The sequence below is a fragment of the Schistosoma haematobium genome, chromosome ZW (assembly GCF_000699445.3).
Source record: "Schistosoma haematobium chromosome ZW, whole genome shotgun sequence".
In the NCBI taxonomy this organism is placed as follows: domain Eukaryota; kingdom Metazoa; phylum Platyhelminthes; class Trematoda; order Strigeidida; family Schistosomatidae; genus Schistosoma; species Schistosoma haematobium.
The window spans coordinates 54,204,448-54,221,549 of record NC_067195.1 but is presented as its reverse complement, the minus strand read 5'-3'; the positions used below and the strand labels follow the sequence as shown (position 1 = coordinate 54,221,549).

At 40.1% G+C, this 17,102-nt stretch overlaps 1 protein-coding gene across 1 annotated transcript; it reads right to left on the bottom strand.

The window, feature by feature from the left end:
• Positions 1-3,266: 3,266 nt before the first annotated feature.
• Positions 3,267-16,695, bottom strand: WDR53 (WD repeat-containing protein 53; the record flags this gene model as incomplete). Its single annotated transcript, XM_051218788.1, has 5 exons — positions 3,267-3,290; positions 12,312-12,473; positions 13,375-13,611; positions 15,808-16,374; positions 16,417-16,695. The coding sequence occupies 5 exons, from the start codon at positions 16,693-16,695 to the stop codon at positions 3,267-3,269; spliced, it is 1,269 nt and encodes a 422-aa protein (XP_051071869.1).
• Positions 16,696-17,102: the final 407 nt, after the last annotated feature.

Sequence of the window (17,102 nt, the reverse complement as noted above, 5' to 3'; positions counted from 1 at the left end):
ACAAATTTAGGATTAGGTCTATTATAAGAGCAGTACTAATATAATAGTAGACCATAGTTCTACACCATAGTTCTACAACGCATTGCGTTTGTAAGCCTGTTCGTGTAGGAGGTTAGATCCATGTTCATTGAAGAGGATGAAGGATCCACGAATTCTCCTGGAAGTCGAAGTGTCGTTCCATAAACGAGTTGAGCCGCAGTGTATCCAATGTCAGCTTTCACTGCATTGCGGATACCTAGTAAGACGAGTGGAAGAGCGTCGGTCCACTGTGAAACGTTTGCTGCTGATAGGGAAGCTTTTAGTTGTCGGTGAAAGCGTTCTACCAACCCGTTTGCTTGTGGGTGGTAGGCAGTCGTTCGGAAGCGAGTGGTTCCTAAAAGAGTGGTCAGACGACGGAAAAGTTCAGATTCGAACTGACGTCCGCGGTCTGTAGTGATGGTAGAAGGGCAGCCGAAGTTTGCTACCCATCGTTCGACGAATGTGGGCACTGTTTCAGCAGTGATGTCCTTGATAGGTACTGCTTCTGGCCATCGAGTGAAGCGGTTTACGCAGGTTAAGAGGTAAGAGTATCCATTTGAATCAGTAAAGGTCCTACCAAATCCAAATCAACATGGTCGAAACGAGCATCGGGAGTTTTAAACGAGCCTAAGGGGATTTATTGTGTCTGATAACCTTAGATTTTTGGCAGCTTACACAGGAGCGTGCCCTCCCTCACGTCTTTATTCATTCCAGGCCAGCAAAACCGTTCTGCGTGCAACGTATTGAAGACGTTGCGTCGATAACGTTTCGGCACGATTGGGCGATCCCTACCTGTAGATGTGTCACAAAGTAGAGTTTCCTTACCTGTTCCCATCTGTTTGATGCGTAGTTTAAGGGTTGTGGACGATAACTCGTGCTGAAGATCAGTGTCTTCTTTTTGAAGCTCGGCGAGTTTAAGAAGGTCGATTCCTTGGAAACTGTTCAAGGAAGTGATGCGAGATAAGGCGTCTGCAACTACATTGTTTGCTCCAGAAATATGTTGAACATCTGAAGTAAACTGCGAAATGTAGTCCAGTTGTCGAGACTCACGGGAGTACTTGTCAGAAGGAGAGCCTAACGAGAAAGTAAGCGGTTTATGGTCCGTGAAAGAGTGAATTCACGGCCTTCGATATAGTGTTGGAAATGCCGTACAGCACAATACATAGCTAGGAGTTTCCTACCGAATGTGCTGTACCTCGATTCGGTGTCTAGCAACCTTCTAGAGAAAAATGCCAAGGGTTGTCAAGAGTTGTTAACCCATTGTTGTAAGACGCCACCGATTGCCGAGTCGGATTCGTCTACCGCGATACCAATGGGTGCTTCGGTGTCTTAGCCCTATTTAGATACTGTTCAAATACATATTTCCCTGATTGTTAACTTCCGACTCCAGCTTTTATGTTCACATTGTATAACGGACGTTCTTCATAATAACAATAGTTTGAGAGAGACTATGGTGGAAACCTCACTTCATTTACCCGTGAACATTTATTGAACTTTCGGAAACTGATTGGACTAATTGAGAACTTGCGATACGCTTTCCTCAAATCGGAGTCAGAATAAACTGAGACAATCGTTTTGTGTCTGAATATCTCATAAACATTCCAAGTCAGCATTGTGTAATCAATACCAGGGTACAATAAAATATTTGTTACATTAACCTTAGTAGCTGCCAATATCGGATTACCTGTCTTCAAAATGTTTTATGTCATGTCAGCTCCTCACTCAATACATATTATGTCCCGACTACTGGACTGGGTAGAGGTGGTCGGTTTCTGACGTGACACCGAATATGTCAGTCAGCCAATAATCAATCACAACTTTCCGAATAGATTGCGATTGATGATGTAACTTAATGATTTGTTGAGTTAGCATAAACGGTTCACAACAGAAGTCAATAAGTAAACACCACAAATGAAAAATGAACCTTATTAAAACGGCTAATTAAATAATCAATAAATCCAGCTTGTTGTTGACAGAGAACGTCTGTAATAAATATGATAAGCGAATATGACATCGATGTTTTGCTATAATTTGTGGCCTATGATTCAAGACAAGTATAAACGTCCACTCAGAAGAAATAGAAATCACAGCCTCACTGACTAGGTTGCACTCAAGTTCAGAACTCAATAGGTCACTAGCTACCTAAAGAATTGGGCATACTGAATGACACGATGTACTAACAGTAGAGAATAATGAACAAAACGTCACATTACAGATTGAATGAAGTGGCTCAAAATCGTTTGCAATGGGGCTGGTACGTCCATTCTTTATCTTCCTCTCAAATTCTGAGATTTTAAATTCCTTACCTTTGTTTTTATTACACTAAACTGTACTTTTCCCTCGAATCATACACTCGACGCAATCAATCTCTGATACTGTCTACTATTCTGGGATTTGGACTGACAATTTCAGGAACATTTTACTTAATCGGTGGAGTAAAGAATATTTTCAGAAATACATAGGAAAATGAAGGATAAGGTACCACACCTTGATTGCATAATCACCTACATTGTGACTCTATCTAGTATATTTCCACAAGTTTCTTGGAGAACACATGAAACTATGAATACAATGGACTTTTTGTACATAACCTTGGAATTTATACTCGCATTTCGAGCCTCTTTTCTATTGTCCTGGCTGAAGTGTAAGAATGAGCTAGAGTTATAGGAAGAGGCTGGGCGGTGAACAGTAAGCGTCTCAGTGATAGATTTGTCATATGCATGTATCGAAATGACAATTTTTCTAAATCCTTAGTCAGTTTTATTACAAATGAACACTTCCCATATGCACGTTTACAAATGATATCATAGCTAAGATAACAGTAGAAAATTGCTTACCATTGGTCCATTGCATTGAAGTCATTAAAATGAACTTTTTGTTGATATATATAAAAAAGCAAAAAGCTATATTCTATAATTCAGGAATTTATACAATTTTTGAATGTCGACATTTTACGTGGTTTTTATGGTTACACTGAGATGAAGTGTTAAAAAATGCAAGAAAAAGGTGTATATAAAAGAAATACAAATCACCTAAAACTATTAAGCCAGTAAACAAAGTTTTACTAAGCCAATATTAAAGAGGAATCAAACGTGCAAGTAGGATGGAGAATAGGTATTACAGTAACTTTATTGATAAATATATCAAAAATAGCAACAAACTAAATTTGAATGCCGAAACAATATAGTGAATAATGTACAAACTATAATTGTTGAACAAAACAAAACGGAGTAACATGTATTGATATTTCACTGGATAGACAGATTCAGTACCTGAAAAAGTCAAACAATTTGAGATTAGACAGTTGTCAGGAGCAAAACTTTAAAATACAAAAAAAAAACAAATGATGATTTGTAGTGACCAATAACAATGAAATCCATAAAGCAAGGTAGTAGCTGAATCCATTTACATTGTAAACAAGGTTGCGAAGTGCACATTGTTGACAAGAGTTATGAAAACATATCAAAAACGAAAGGAGAAACTAAAACACAAACAATCCTTTGATTAAAAAAATTTAAGATATTGAGTGCTCGTACACCATTGTCTTCAGTGAGTGATTGCCTCATAGCAGACACGGTTGAATTCCACTGACCACAGCTTCTCACTAGAACTCCAAGAAATCCGTCTTCAAGTCAGTCACTAGTGAGCACATGATAATTATCAATATAGGGTTGTGGATATTGTTGACTTTAAATCGATATCATGAATGGATCAATGTTACACTACCATTGAAAACCTCGAAGCAGTGGACGGCCGTTTCGTCCTAGTGTGGAACTCCTCAACAGTGCGCATCTACGGTCCCGTACGTGGGACTCAAACACAAAGCCTTCGGTCTCGCGCATGAACACTTCATCTCTAGACCACTGAGTCATGACCACAGGAGTCCAACAGTGCCTGCTGTAAGGCAGTTACTCACTGAAGACAATGGTTGACGGACATGCAATGTCGTGGATTGGATGAAATTAGACATTAACGCCGTTGGATGTCGGCTCAGTAGTCTAGAGTTTAAGCGTTCATGAGCGAGACAGAAGATCCTGCGTTCGTATCCCATGTGCGGGACCGTAGATGCGCACTTTTGAGGAGTTCCACACTAGGACGAAACGGCCGTCCACTACTTCGAGGTTTTCAATGGTACTGTAACATTGATCCATTCATGATATCAATTTAAAGTCAACAATCTGCACAACCTTCAACTGATAATCCTTTGATTACCTTACGATGACGGCAGTTGCATGTACAACATTTCACGCTTAAATGCTACAAGAAATAAATCTTTTATCAGTTATGATAGTACAACTGCAAAGGAAATAAAGGTCATATGATAGGGTTTGGGAAAACTAGTGCACTTTTAGCGTTCGATTAGCCATATGAATTGAACCATATGATTGTTTAATTTTTGACAAATGACATAATAAGTGAGTAACTGTATTAATAATACAACAGAAAAAAATACTGAGAAACCATAAATACTGAACACAAGAGAGGATTATAGAGAACACATATGTGATACAGTCTTATATAAGGAAATGCAAATTACACACGGTAACACCTTTCCTATGTACAGAAAAAAACTAATAATAATACTGTAACCAGGTAGTCACCTAGGACTTCGTGAACTGGACCACATATGAACCACACCTACTATGTAACGGCTGATACAGTCGAATTATTTATTTACCTGGGCACATACACACCGGCACAAGAGAGTATCAAATACATATACGCCACACAGTAACAGTGACGTTATGAAGAGATAGAGAACGGATGGTGATTTTAATAAAAGGGTGACAATGAACAGGAATCGGTGTATGAGAGTGAAATAATAATAATTAATAATAATGGGAGAAACGGTTCAGTTAGCAAAAATATTACCAGGAAGAATTCTTTCAGTCAGAAAAGTTACGCCCACTTTATGAAGTAAGAGAACGTTACAACAGGATTGCTACTGGCTTCTATTCTGAGCCATGTCTGATAACGTCTCTAGGAACCTAACAGGGGGTCGTTAAAGACCCACACAAGCCACTCTTGTATAGCTTTCCTTCATGCCACGACACCGTCATACACTGACCATCTCTCCGCTTGTTCCAACCGTTCCCAGCAACGGCGAATAATGCACGACACCGAATTCTCTGGGACGACATTCGTAGGACATGTCCGAGCCACCAAATTTGATGTTTCAAGGTAGTGACACCAACTGAATCATCGTCGTTGTGCCTGAACACACGATGGTGGATCTCTGCATTACCAAGATGGTGTCAGTCAGTCAGCTACAACGTAGGACCAGGCACATATATGCATCGGACCAAGTTGCCATACCTCATTAACACAACAAGATGAACACCGGATTCATAAAAGTAGTTAATTAAAAGGTGGTAATATATAAAAGAAAGATTGCATACAAGGATATAGAACAGGAAGAAAGATTTAGTACGAAGAAAGATATGAAGCGATTTTAATCTCTTAGTTCAAGGGAAGACATAGACTGTATACACCGACTCCATTGTGATCGATTCTGAGCATTGTCCAACAGTCTCCAACCATTGGTTACAATAGTCACGCGGATCCCAACCAAGTAGTCTGCATCTACCAACATCGCTCAGACTAGAAGTTAGTGACTTCCAGCACTGATGCCACGTTTTGGTTTGGGCGCCCCTATCTTAATTCCAACCATTCCCAACACTAGTCAGCATTGTGGGTCTTGGTAATCGGTGTTCAGGCATACGCAACACGTGGCCCAACCATCTCAGTCGATGAAGATTCACAACCTCACCAACTGATTTACTATCATTCCCTAATACCCTGGGTCTAACCTCACTACTACTTACCCGGTGATCCCAGCAGACACCAGCAATATTTCTAAGTCATCTGTGGTCAAATACTAGTAGCTTACGAGTATCTTCTACTCTTAACGGCCATGTTTCGCTGCCGAAAATTAAAACAGAACGGACTGCCGCGCAGTATACTCGTCCCTTAATTGATAGACAGATATCTCGCCTTAGCCATAGGTGACGTAAGTTGGCAAAAGCCAAGCGAGCTTTTCGAATCCGTGCTGAGATTTCGTCAGACATCAACCCATTAGGGCTGATCAGACTTCCAAGATAAGTGAAGTTGTCAACGCGTCCGACTACTTCACTCTCTATCTTTAGTTCAGGTGTTGACGCAGACCAGTCCTGAAGCAGCAGCTTGCATTTAGAGGGAGATAAGCGCATTCCAAACATGCTGTCATGGTTACTCAGTGCTACCAATAGACTCTGCATTTTATCAGCGTCTTCACCAAACAGAACTCAGTCAGTCAGTCAGTAACAACGTAGAACTTCGTACGTACGTACGTACATCAGTTCGAGTTGCCACACCACATTAGCACAGAGATGCAGTGATCGGTTCAAATCCCGTAGTGGTAGAGGTAATAAGAGTATAAGCAGTAATCGGGAAGATTAGTGTTTGGAGATGTTATTTAAAGAGTATAATACAGTGAAATAAATTTGGGAAGAGAAAAAAAGAGACAATGAGAATTTAGGAGATTGGAATTTGAGAGAACACAAAGAGTGGATGCATCTGCACCATTGCAAACGATTTTGAGCCATGTCATTCAGGGTCTCTAACCATCGGTTGCTATCATCTCGCGGTCCCCAACCAGGTAGTCTACACCTACCAACATGACTCAGTCCACTTGTCAGTGACTTCGTGGACTTGTGCCATGTTTTGGTTTGGCCGCCTCCAGCTTTCTTCCAACCTACCCCTATACCACTGAACATAGCACGTCGAGGTAGTCGGTGGTTGGGCATACGTAACACGTGTCCCAGCCATCTCAACTGATGAAGTTTCACTACTTCATCAATTGATTTGCCATCCTTACCTAATATCCGTTTCCTAACAACTGTGTTACTTACTCGATGGTCCCATGATATACGAGCAATGTTTCGAAGACACCTATGATCGAATACTAGTAACCTACGGATATCCTCTACTCTTACCGGCCATGTTTCACTGCCATAAAGTAGGACGGGACGAACTGCTGCGCAGTAAACACGTCCTTTAGTTGATAGACGAATATCTTGCCTACGCCATAAGTGACGCAAGTTGGCAAAAGCTAGTCGAGCCTTCTGTATCCGTGCTGAGATTTCGTCACACACCAGACCACAAGGGCTGATGAGACTTCCAAGATAAGTGAAGCGGTCGACACACTCAACTACTTCACTCCCTATCACTAGTTCGGGTGTCGATGTAACCCAATCCTGAAGCAACATTTTGCATTTCGAGGGAGAGAATCGCATCCCGAACATGCTTGCATTGTTGCTTAGAGTGGTCAGAAGACTGCATTTTGTCAGCGTCTTCACCAAATAAAACTATGTCATCTGCATATCCTAAGTCAACAAGTGAACCTCCTGGTAGAAGTTCAACCCCTGGAAATCTAGACGAGGAAAGTGTTATCTCTAAAAGTACGTCAATGACAAAGTTGAACAAGAATGGGGAGAGTGGACAGCCCTGACGAACACCACTTAAGGTAATCAATTCTGATGACAGTTTGCCATAAGCTCTCACTCTACCAGTTGTGTTCGAGTAGAGAGCCTTTATAAGGTTAATGTACTTCTTTGGTACTCCTTTCAGTGACAAACACTGCCATAGAACCTCACGATCAACAGAGTCGAATGCCGCCTTAAGGTCGAGAAATACTACCATTGTGGGGCGTCTGAATGTGTGTCTGTGTTCTAGAACCTGACGTAGTGTGAATATCTGATCTATACAACCACGTCCAGTTCGAAAACCAGCCTGGTTTTCTCTAATCTGCTCTTCACGAGCTTTGATTAGGCGTCGAAGTATTATTGAAGCTAATATTTTAGACACTATATTAGTCAAACTGATTCCTCTGTGATTGTCACAAGAGGACTTTTGTCCTTTTTATACTGGCACAATCAGTGATTGAGACAAGTCAGATGGGATTACGTCCAGTTCCCAAATTCTACCTAAAACCTCAGTTAATCTCACTGCTAATACTGGACCACCATCCTTAAAAATCTCGGGAGTAAACCTGTCAGGGCCTGCTGCTCTCCCTCGCTTCAGATTTCCTATGGCTTTTTCAACTTCGTAAAGAGACGGAGGACCTACATTAACATGCCATTCAGGTTGACTGGAAGTCGTGGGAAACCGAAGTGTGGCTGAAGGCCAGTTGAACTGATACCCGAGGTGTTCTGCCCATCGATTCAATCTCCTGTATTGAGAATCTATAATATGTCCATCTTTCTACCAAACAGAACTATATCATCTGCGTATTCTAAGTCGATAAGTGGACCTCCTGGAAGGAGATCAATACCCGAGAATTCAGTAGACGAGAATGTTATTTCCATCAATAGGTCTATGATGAAGTTAAACAAAAATGGAGAAAGTGGACAGCCTTGACGGACACCACTTGAGGTTGCAAAAGCAGATGACAGTTCGCCATAAGCTCTGACTCGACTAGTAGTGTTCGAGTAAAGAGCCTTCACAAGGTTTATGTACTTCTGAGGTACGCCACTGCCACAGTATCTCGCGGTCTACCGAGTCAAATGCTGCTTTTAAGTCAAGAAAGACCACCATTGTCGGACGCCGATAAGTATGCCTGTGTTCCAGAACCTGACGAATGGTGAATATGTGGTCGATGCAGCCACGACCAGGTCTGAAGCCAGCTTGATTCTCTCGTGTTTGCAGTTCACGAGTCTTAGTTGGGCGTCCGATAATTATCGAGGCTAGTATTTTAGATACTATATTAGTTAAACTAATCCCTCTATGGTTGTCACAGGCTGATTTTAACCTTCTCTTATATATTGGGACGATAAGTGATTGTGACCAGTCAGATGGGATAACGTCTAACTCCCAGATCTTGGCTAAAATATTAGTCAACCTAATCGCTAAAATTGGACCACCATCCTTAAAGACCTCCGGAGCCAATCCATCTGGACCGGCTGCCCTTCCTCGTTTCAGATTAGCTACAGCCTTTTGAATTTCAGCTAGAGTTGGGGGACCTACTTCAATGTTCCATTCACACTGTCTGGGAATGGAGGGTAGTCGTCGAGTAGCTGAAGGCCAGCTGAACTGTTCTCTGAAATGTTCCGCCCATCGCTATAAACGTCTGGACTGGGAGATGATAGTGTCGTCTTTTTCCGAAATAGTCCGACTTACACTTGACTTATTAATTCCAGTTTCTTTTATTAGTCTGTAGAGCTGTCTTGTGTTCCCTATAGTCGCCGCCTTTTCCATCTCTTTTGCTTTCGTTGACAACACTGCTTACGGTCGTTTCTTAGACTTTTTCTTAACCTAGATCTGATTTGTTGTCGCTCTTCATCATGTTCGGAACCTGATGGGATGAGTTTGCGAGAAGCCATGAGTGCAATAGACCTTGAAGAAATCCATTGGTTTAAATCACTGATAGATGTCACTGCTGTTTCCACAGCTGCTGGTATAGCTTTCCAAGCAACATCTGGGTCAGCCTCGTTTTCAGAACTACCTAAGTGTGACCTCAGTTGTTCCTGAAACCTACTTTTGATTTTCTCGCTACTCATGGTGTTGTCACTGGATGTCAGCAACCCTTCGAAGACAACGATGATCAAACACAGTGAATCGTCAAAGTCCTCAAATCGGAGGGGCCAGGCCAGGTTCCACAACCATAGAGTAAAACTCGTCTCACTGAAGCGTTGTAGATCCGACCTTTTACAGACAGACTAACATCACGAAGGCGCCAAAGATGGCCCAGATTGGCATAAACCACTCTGGGTTTTACTATGCATGAATTGACTTCATCACTCATGCAGCTACCTAGATTAAGTGCAGGTTTAGGGTCCTGCCAGTCTTGTAAAAGTATTTTGTACTTCGAAGGTGCAAAGGACATACCATAACCTACGGACACTGATTGCCAACTGATCAAGTGCAAATTGCATAGCTAGGGTATCATTGCACAGTAGGACAATATCATCCGCATACTCAAGGTCGGAAAGTCTCCAGGCAACGGATCCACACCATCATTACCTACATCCATCAAAACTGTTTCCAGAGTATCATCGATGGAAAAGTTGAAGAGGAATGGTGAGATCGGGCAACCCTGTCTAACCCTACTTCGTGAATGGAAAAATAAAGAAAGGTGGTTGTATGCCCTCACTACCTGAGGTGTTTGTATAAAGGGCTTTCACGATGTTAATAAACTTCTCATGCACACACTTCTTCAATAGACAATCCCAGAGAACAGGCCTATTCAACGAATCGAAGGCAGCCCTGATGTCAAGAAACACTACGACTGTTGGCCTGTGATAGGTATGACGATGTTCTAACCTTTTGAGGAGGGTGGATATGATGAATGCATCCTCGACCAGAACGAAAATCAACCTGTTCATTGCGATCCTATCTTTCTTGGGTTTTGAACAATCTATAAAGTATGACGGAAGCCTATAGTTTGGACGCAATCAAAAGTAGACTTATTCCCCGATAGTTATATCAGAAACGACGTGAACCCTTTTTAAAGATAGGCACAACTGTCAACTTATTATATGTTGGACCACATTCTAATTGCCAAACCTCGATAAACAACCCAGTCAGTTCCTTGACAAGAAAGTCACCACCATCATTAAAAAGGGCCGGAAGTAAGTCATCTAGGCCTGGTGATTTATGGCGTTCCTTGTTTAGGCGTTGTGTATGAATGGACGTTATCGATATCGGAGACGATCGTATAAGAAGAGCTCGATTGTTGATCACAGATTCATAAGTATTGTAGGCACATAGTGAATCCCAATGACGATGTGTAACATACATTGACTACATATTCGCTTTTACAACTTAATCACAGAGTCCGCAAATAGTGTTCTATGAGAAGTCCCTGGGATGACATTTGTGAAACGTGAAAACTGATGTTTTAAGATAGCGGATCAACTAAATAATCGCCACCACACCTGAACACATACTATCGAATGTCAGCATGACTTACATGATATCCGCAAAGACTGAGATACGACAAAGAACCTACTACTGCATTATTTGTTATGATAGGGTTATAACAGTAGATAATCAGAATCAACGTCGTGAAGTAAGAAATTACGGTCACCACTAATACACTAATGAGGGTTTTAGAATTGATGTAAATACTAAAGCCTGTCACACAATTCAACTTTTCGAAATGAACTATCATCATTGGAAAAGACATGTTTAAAATACTGTAACTGATACCAAGAATTTAGAGCCGAAATCTCAAAAAGTTTCCTGGTTGATCTACGACCTGAGAACCAAGATCTAAGATAGAAGAATCGTGCCCCTCATTGCAAACACACATACGCAGAAATGTTAGTTAACTCACCCTCAAAACAATGAATAGGCTCTAAGAACAGTAATAAAATTGATCACCGGCTCTCTGCAGGTCGGATTGAATACAAGCTGTCTTACAGGAAGCAATAATCTTAGATTTTAACACCCATGTACGTGTAAGAAAAGAGCCAAATTGAAACATTTGGATGTTATTTGGTATACCATCCCAACGAACAAATAACAGTGTCCGTTTGGTGCAATTATGCCTAGACAACCACTTATTCCTAGCAGGTACAAATCTTAAGTACAAGAGGCATTGTTAAACTAGTAACCCCCAACATCAATATAACGATGGACATAAATAAATTACACACAAAAATTGGTACGAGGAGCCACTAAATATATATGCGCCACACTTCATCATTCGACTTGTGTGTGGGGTGGGAAACTACCCGTGAACCCAAACCAAAGCAAATGGTTCTCTTAGGGGGTCACTCCCCGAGCCTTTGACCTAGAGGTCTAATCCACAAGGCGGTGGATCAACGTTGAGATGCAGTCTCATGGTAGCCGGTGACCAACAATATTTTCATAAGCCGTTTGTTCCCCCAGGATCCAGGACTCCATGTGCATCATCGGTTTGAAACCAGGGTTTTCCAACTCCCTGTCCTCGACCGTACAAGGGCATTTGGGGGGAGTTTCGAACCTCACAGCAAAAAGTTTTCCATTAGTTTTCGCTGAGTACAAGGAGGTAAATAACAACTAAAGTAGCACAATATGGTAGTAATGAACAATAGGATGATATATTCAATACGGATACATCCAGAGAAATTAGAATTAGTTGCTAGCCATCATATTTCAAGAATGATTCAGAAGAATAACTGAGGTGCCTACAATTTTATCATACACAACCATAAAAACAAATTCACTTACAGAAATTAATGTGGGACATCTATGGGTTCTTTTCTATTGCACCCCAAGTGATAAAGTATCAATATTATAAATAATATAAAGAACAATAAAACAAGACGTACTTGGATAACAGGGGAGAAATCTGCAACTATGATACGATCAAGACGTGTCCCTTCAAAAGCACTAACTTTCTCGCCATGAAATACATTGTAACCTGTAACTTCGGATCCAAGTGTCCAGACGAATATATTTTGATCATTGCCACCACTGATTAAGAATGAATCCTTAAAGATTGAAAACGAATGCAACATAACATAGATAACTTTCATTTTTAAGATTAAGTGCCAAGTGACGTGGCCACGCTATGTTTAATCTTTTAAAATGATTGTTTAATTAGTCAACGAAAGGTTCTGTTTTACGACAATTCTCGGTTAGAGTTTAGGATGTTTATCTCTTTGAATACCTAAGTTCAATATTTACTGATTATAAACATCCTAGCACTCATCTAATCAACGGTACTGTCTATGAACAAAGAACAGATGAAGATTATAGCGAAGTTATGTTAAAAGGTTTAGGAGACATCAATCTTATTCTCCACAAGCCATTTTCGAAATTTCACCAGAAACAAGTCAGTTTGTGTATTTACTGGACAAATAATGTACGTTTGGAATAAATATGGATAATCAGCTTATAAGTCATTTTGTCTCCGACACATTTGATTGCTTATTGAAGAATTTAATAATGGTAAACAAATCTAGCGGTATACGATTATACGTAATTAGATATACCACTCATTTACATTGAAGAAATCAGTAGTGTGAAGTGACTAAGAACCTATTTAGTTTCTAAAAGTATTCTTTTATGAATTAACACAAATTCTATGACCAAAAACACCTAAACATACATAAGTTTAATGCAATAAACATATAGTACAAATATAATCAGTTCAATCAAAATTTCCATAAAGAACATGACACACTTAGGATTACTGCTGAGTCACTCTAAATAGAGGAACTGGTTATGTTGATCGAAAATGATAACGAAAATGTGGTACTACCGGTAATTAATTTCAGCTGTGCTTGTCATGAAAAGTATGCCAATACCACCACCATATTATTATGAAATTAAACGTTAAATTACAATGAAGACTTGAATAGATAAATAACACTGAAAATTCAAACTTACATCAATGAAATGAAGAGCCGATACCCCGCGTGTGTGACCATAGAGTGACTCTAAATGGTTCAAACGCTTGCCGTCACCCGCGAATAATTCGATAGTGCTACTTTCAAGTCCGGCAGCCACAAAATCTCCGGACACTGAACAAGCAACAGAGTGAACCATTGGAGGATTAATTGGCAATCCAGATCTCCACGTTACATGATTAGATGATATGCGGTGATCGGAAACATGTGGTAGCTCCTGTAAAATAATAGTTGACTGGTGAAATATCCGAACACTGGAAATATTATTATCAATAGTAAGCTGATAGAAAACGGAATCATTAGAAATCTCTACTAGACATAATATGGAAGTATAGAAAGGCAATAATAGTAATATTACTGTAACCAGGACTTCGTGAACTGGACCACATATGGACCACACCCACTCCGTAACGGAGTTAGTGACTTCAAGCACTGATGCCACGTTTTGGTTTGGGCGCCCCTATCTTAATTCCAACCATTCCCAACACTAGTCAGCATTGTGGGTCTTGGTAATCGGTGTTCAGGCATACGCAACACGTGGCCCAACCATCTCAGTCGATGAAGATTCACAACCTCACCAACTGATTTACTATCATTCCCTAATACCCTGGGTCTAACCTCACTACTACTTACCCGGTGATCCCAGCAGACACCAGCAATATTTCTAAGTCATCTGTGGTCAATTACTAGTAATTTACGAGTATTTTTTACTCTTAACGGCCATGTTTCGCAGCCGTAAAGTAGAACAGAACGAACTGCCGCCTCATGATAAAAGCCGAGAATTTTCGGATTTCACGAGGTCAATGCCCCTTCTAACAACCAAAGCAAAATTTAATATAATTATCTACACTGAAATGTCATCAAATGACTTGCCGCTGCCTAAAATAATGAAAGTATACTAATAAGATGGCTAAACAAAACAGGATATCACTACGAATGAATTTATCAATTAATTTGGATGATTCGCTAAAAAGATACAGGTAGCTTTTTCGAAGTATTTAGAGTCGAAAAATGGTGCTAACTCGTAGTAGTTGTACACATTTTCGATTACAGTAATAAATTGAGAAGGGATTCTATTGATTTTAATGTCGTAGGAAAATCAGAAAACATTGTAGACTAGTAATTGTGGATAAGTGTGCACAGATACCAAGGAAAACTGTCCAGGTTTTGTGAGACAAGTGACTAACCCACACATTTAAAGAAAATAGGGACACTTATAGACAAGACATTTGAAAGCTAAAGAGGTGGTTTTGTGATTTAATTGCTCGACTTAAACCCGAGAAGCCATATAGTATCACCATCTCTCAATCAAAGTATGGTTTAAATCCAAGTACGTATACACAATAAATGAATTACGTCAGAAATCGCCTGATATATGTATCTAAACTGATATAAGGCAAGCGAGTTTATGACAGGTAAGCCACAAATGTCTTTTCAAATGGAAATTTAACCTTGGAAAAGATAGTACTTGATAATTCCCTCCATTTATTACCTCTACCACTACAGGATTTGAATCGACAACAGCATCTATCTGGTAATGTGGTATGGCAACCCGAACTGATGTATACATGAAGTTCTACGTTGTTACTGACTCTGGTTTATACGAAAGTAGGAACTGTATCCCAGTTAACGCCTAATTTTGTCAGGTTCTACGCTATGATCGACTGAAGGTCTATCCTTTACTTAAGGATGTTGGTTCATTGATATTTGAATAATCAGCATCACCATTTATAAGTAAGAAACACTTCTTCTAGGTAGACGGTTTCAAGGAATCCGAAGTAACGCTGATGTTGGAAGGTACAACTGTTGGTTACTATGCTCTTTAAAAGTGGGTAAAACATGTTGAAACCTGATTGGTTTTGTAATGAACTGTTTTTAGTCTGAAGCGTAGCAACCTGAATAGGTCATGCTGAAGTGGTGGCAAACCTATACATTTATACGTCAGTGGTTGATTGTATTATAGTAAATCGTAACATCGCACAAAGAAGCAATTACAGAATACCAGACTAACATTAATCAGTTGATCACGAAACTTACTAGTCATCGCATCATGTATCTTCTGAAAGAGCGAGAGAGGGGAATGATGATAATACTAATCAGTGACACCAGATGTAGCTCATTGGTTCAGCAAATTTGTCAGCTCTAAATAGTAGGACTGATGACAAGGGTGATTTTAAATCTTCAACCACAGTGCAACCGTTTTATTCTGAAACTACCCAAAATATACTCATAATATTTGTACTAAGTTAACTGTCATTCGGTCGTTAGGACAAGTATATAGAATAAGAGAGTAACAACACAAGTCTCAACATATCAATATACATGGGAGTACCAAAATGTCATCACAGAAGAATTTACCGGCCGTTGACCAGTGGTTATTACGATATTAACTCGTTTAAAGTGTATAACTTACACGTCGTTCTGTGTGACGGGTTCGTGAATACGAATGATCGCTAGTAATCCTGAGATGCTCATCATCACTCAAAACAGAGTGTTCGCTTCTGGACTCGGAACCAATCCCAGAGGATGGACTTAGGGAACTACTATCAGCGATAATTTGAGAATGTCCGGTTGCGTAAGTAGCTTCAAAATCTGTATCATTTGAATTATCGTAGTCGATTTCCACATTATCATTACTACTTGTGCTTGATCCATGGCGCCAGTCTGAATCAGTTGGTAAGGACTGTAAGAATTCATCAGGACTTTCAACGATTTCATCCATTTCAAAAATGATCACACCGAGACCAGAGCCCTTCCAGTCAGAGACAATAACTCTGCAATCAAGACCACCACTAACTAATTGCCAGGTTCGACCAGGACGAAATTTGGCTGAAGAACATATGTTATCATGTTTCTTAAGAGTACGTGTAACCTGGCCATTATTCACGTCAATAATCTGAACAGCTCCAGAATCATCTGCAGACGAAAGACGATGCTCATCTCCAGAAAAATCAATTGAGTTGATTTCATCATCATTAACCTAGAGTGAAAAGGTTAGGTACAGTTACAAAATTTAATTTGCCTCCCAAGTAACAACTGGCTCAGTCATACGACGAATATCCCATGAGACGATTTGCTGACCATATGCGCTGTACAGAATATGTGATCTTGCTGCACTAAATTTGAGACTAGAACAATGATCTAGTCTTGGGGCACAGAGAACGGGAAATTGACTTTGATCCAAAGACCAGAGATATGTATTTCCATCCTCCCCTCCAGAAGCTAAGAGATTATCAGAGAGTGACAATGCTGTCACTGAATCTGTGTGTCCTAGGGCAGAAGCAAGAGGGTTAGGGGTCATCGGACTGCAATGACAACACAAAACACTAATGAGTAGTTTGTGACAAACAAGGGAGTCTGCGGTGATGGAAGATATAGAATGATGGATGATTTCCAAGTGAATCCCAAGTTCTTAAGAACACTTTAGATATATATTCTGACATACTTCTCTCTAAATTCTGAGGCGGCTTCTATTTCCTTTAAAGTCCCAGAAAGACCAACAACTCCTACGCACACAGTAATGAATGAGAGAAATATTTGAACAACAATCTACGTAGGTTATAATTAATCACAATAAACTGATAAAATTACGTCTGTCGGTAACGAGATATACTCCTGATCAGTTAGACGAATATATGAACGATCTATATAAGTTAAATAAGGTATGGTAGTTTAAATTATTAAGAGTTTACGCTGTGCAGCTGAGAA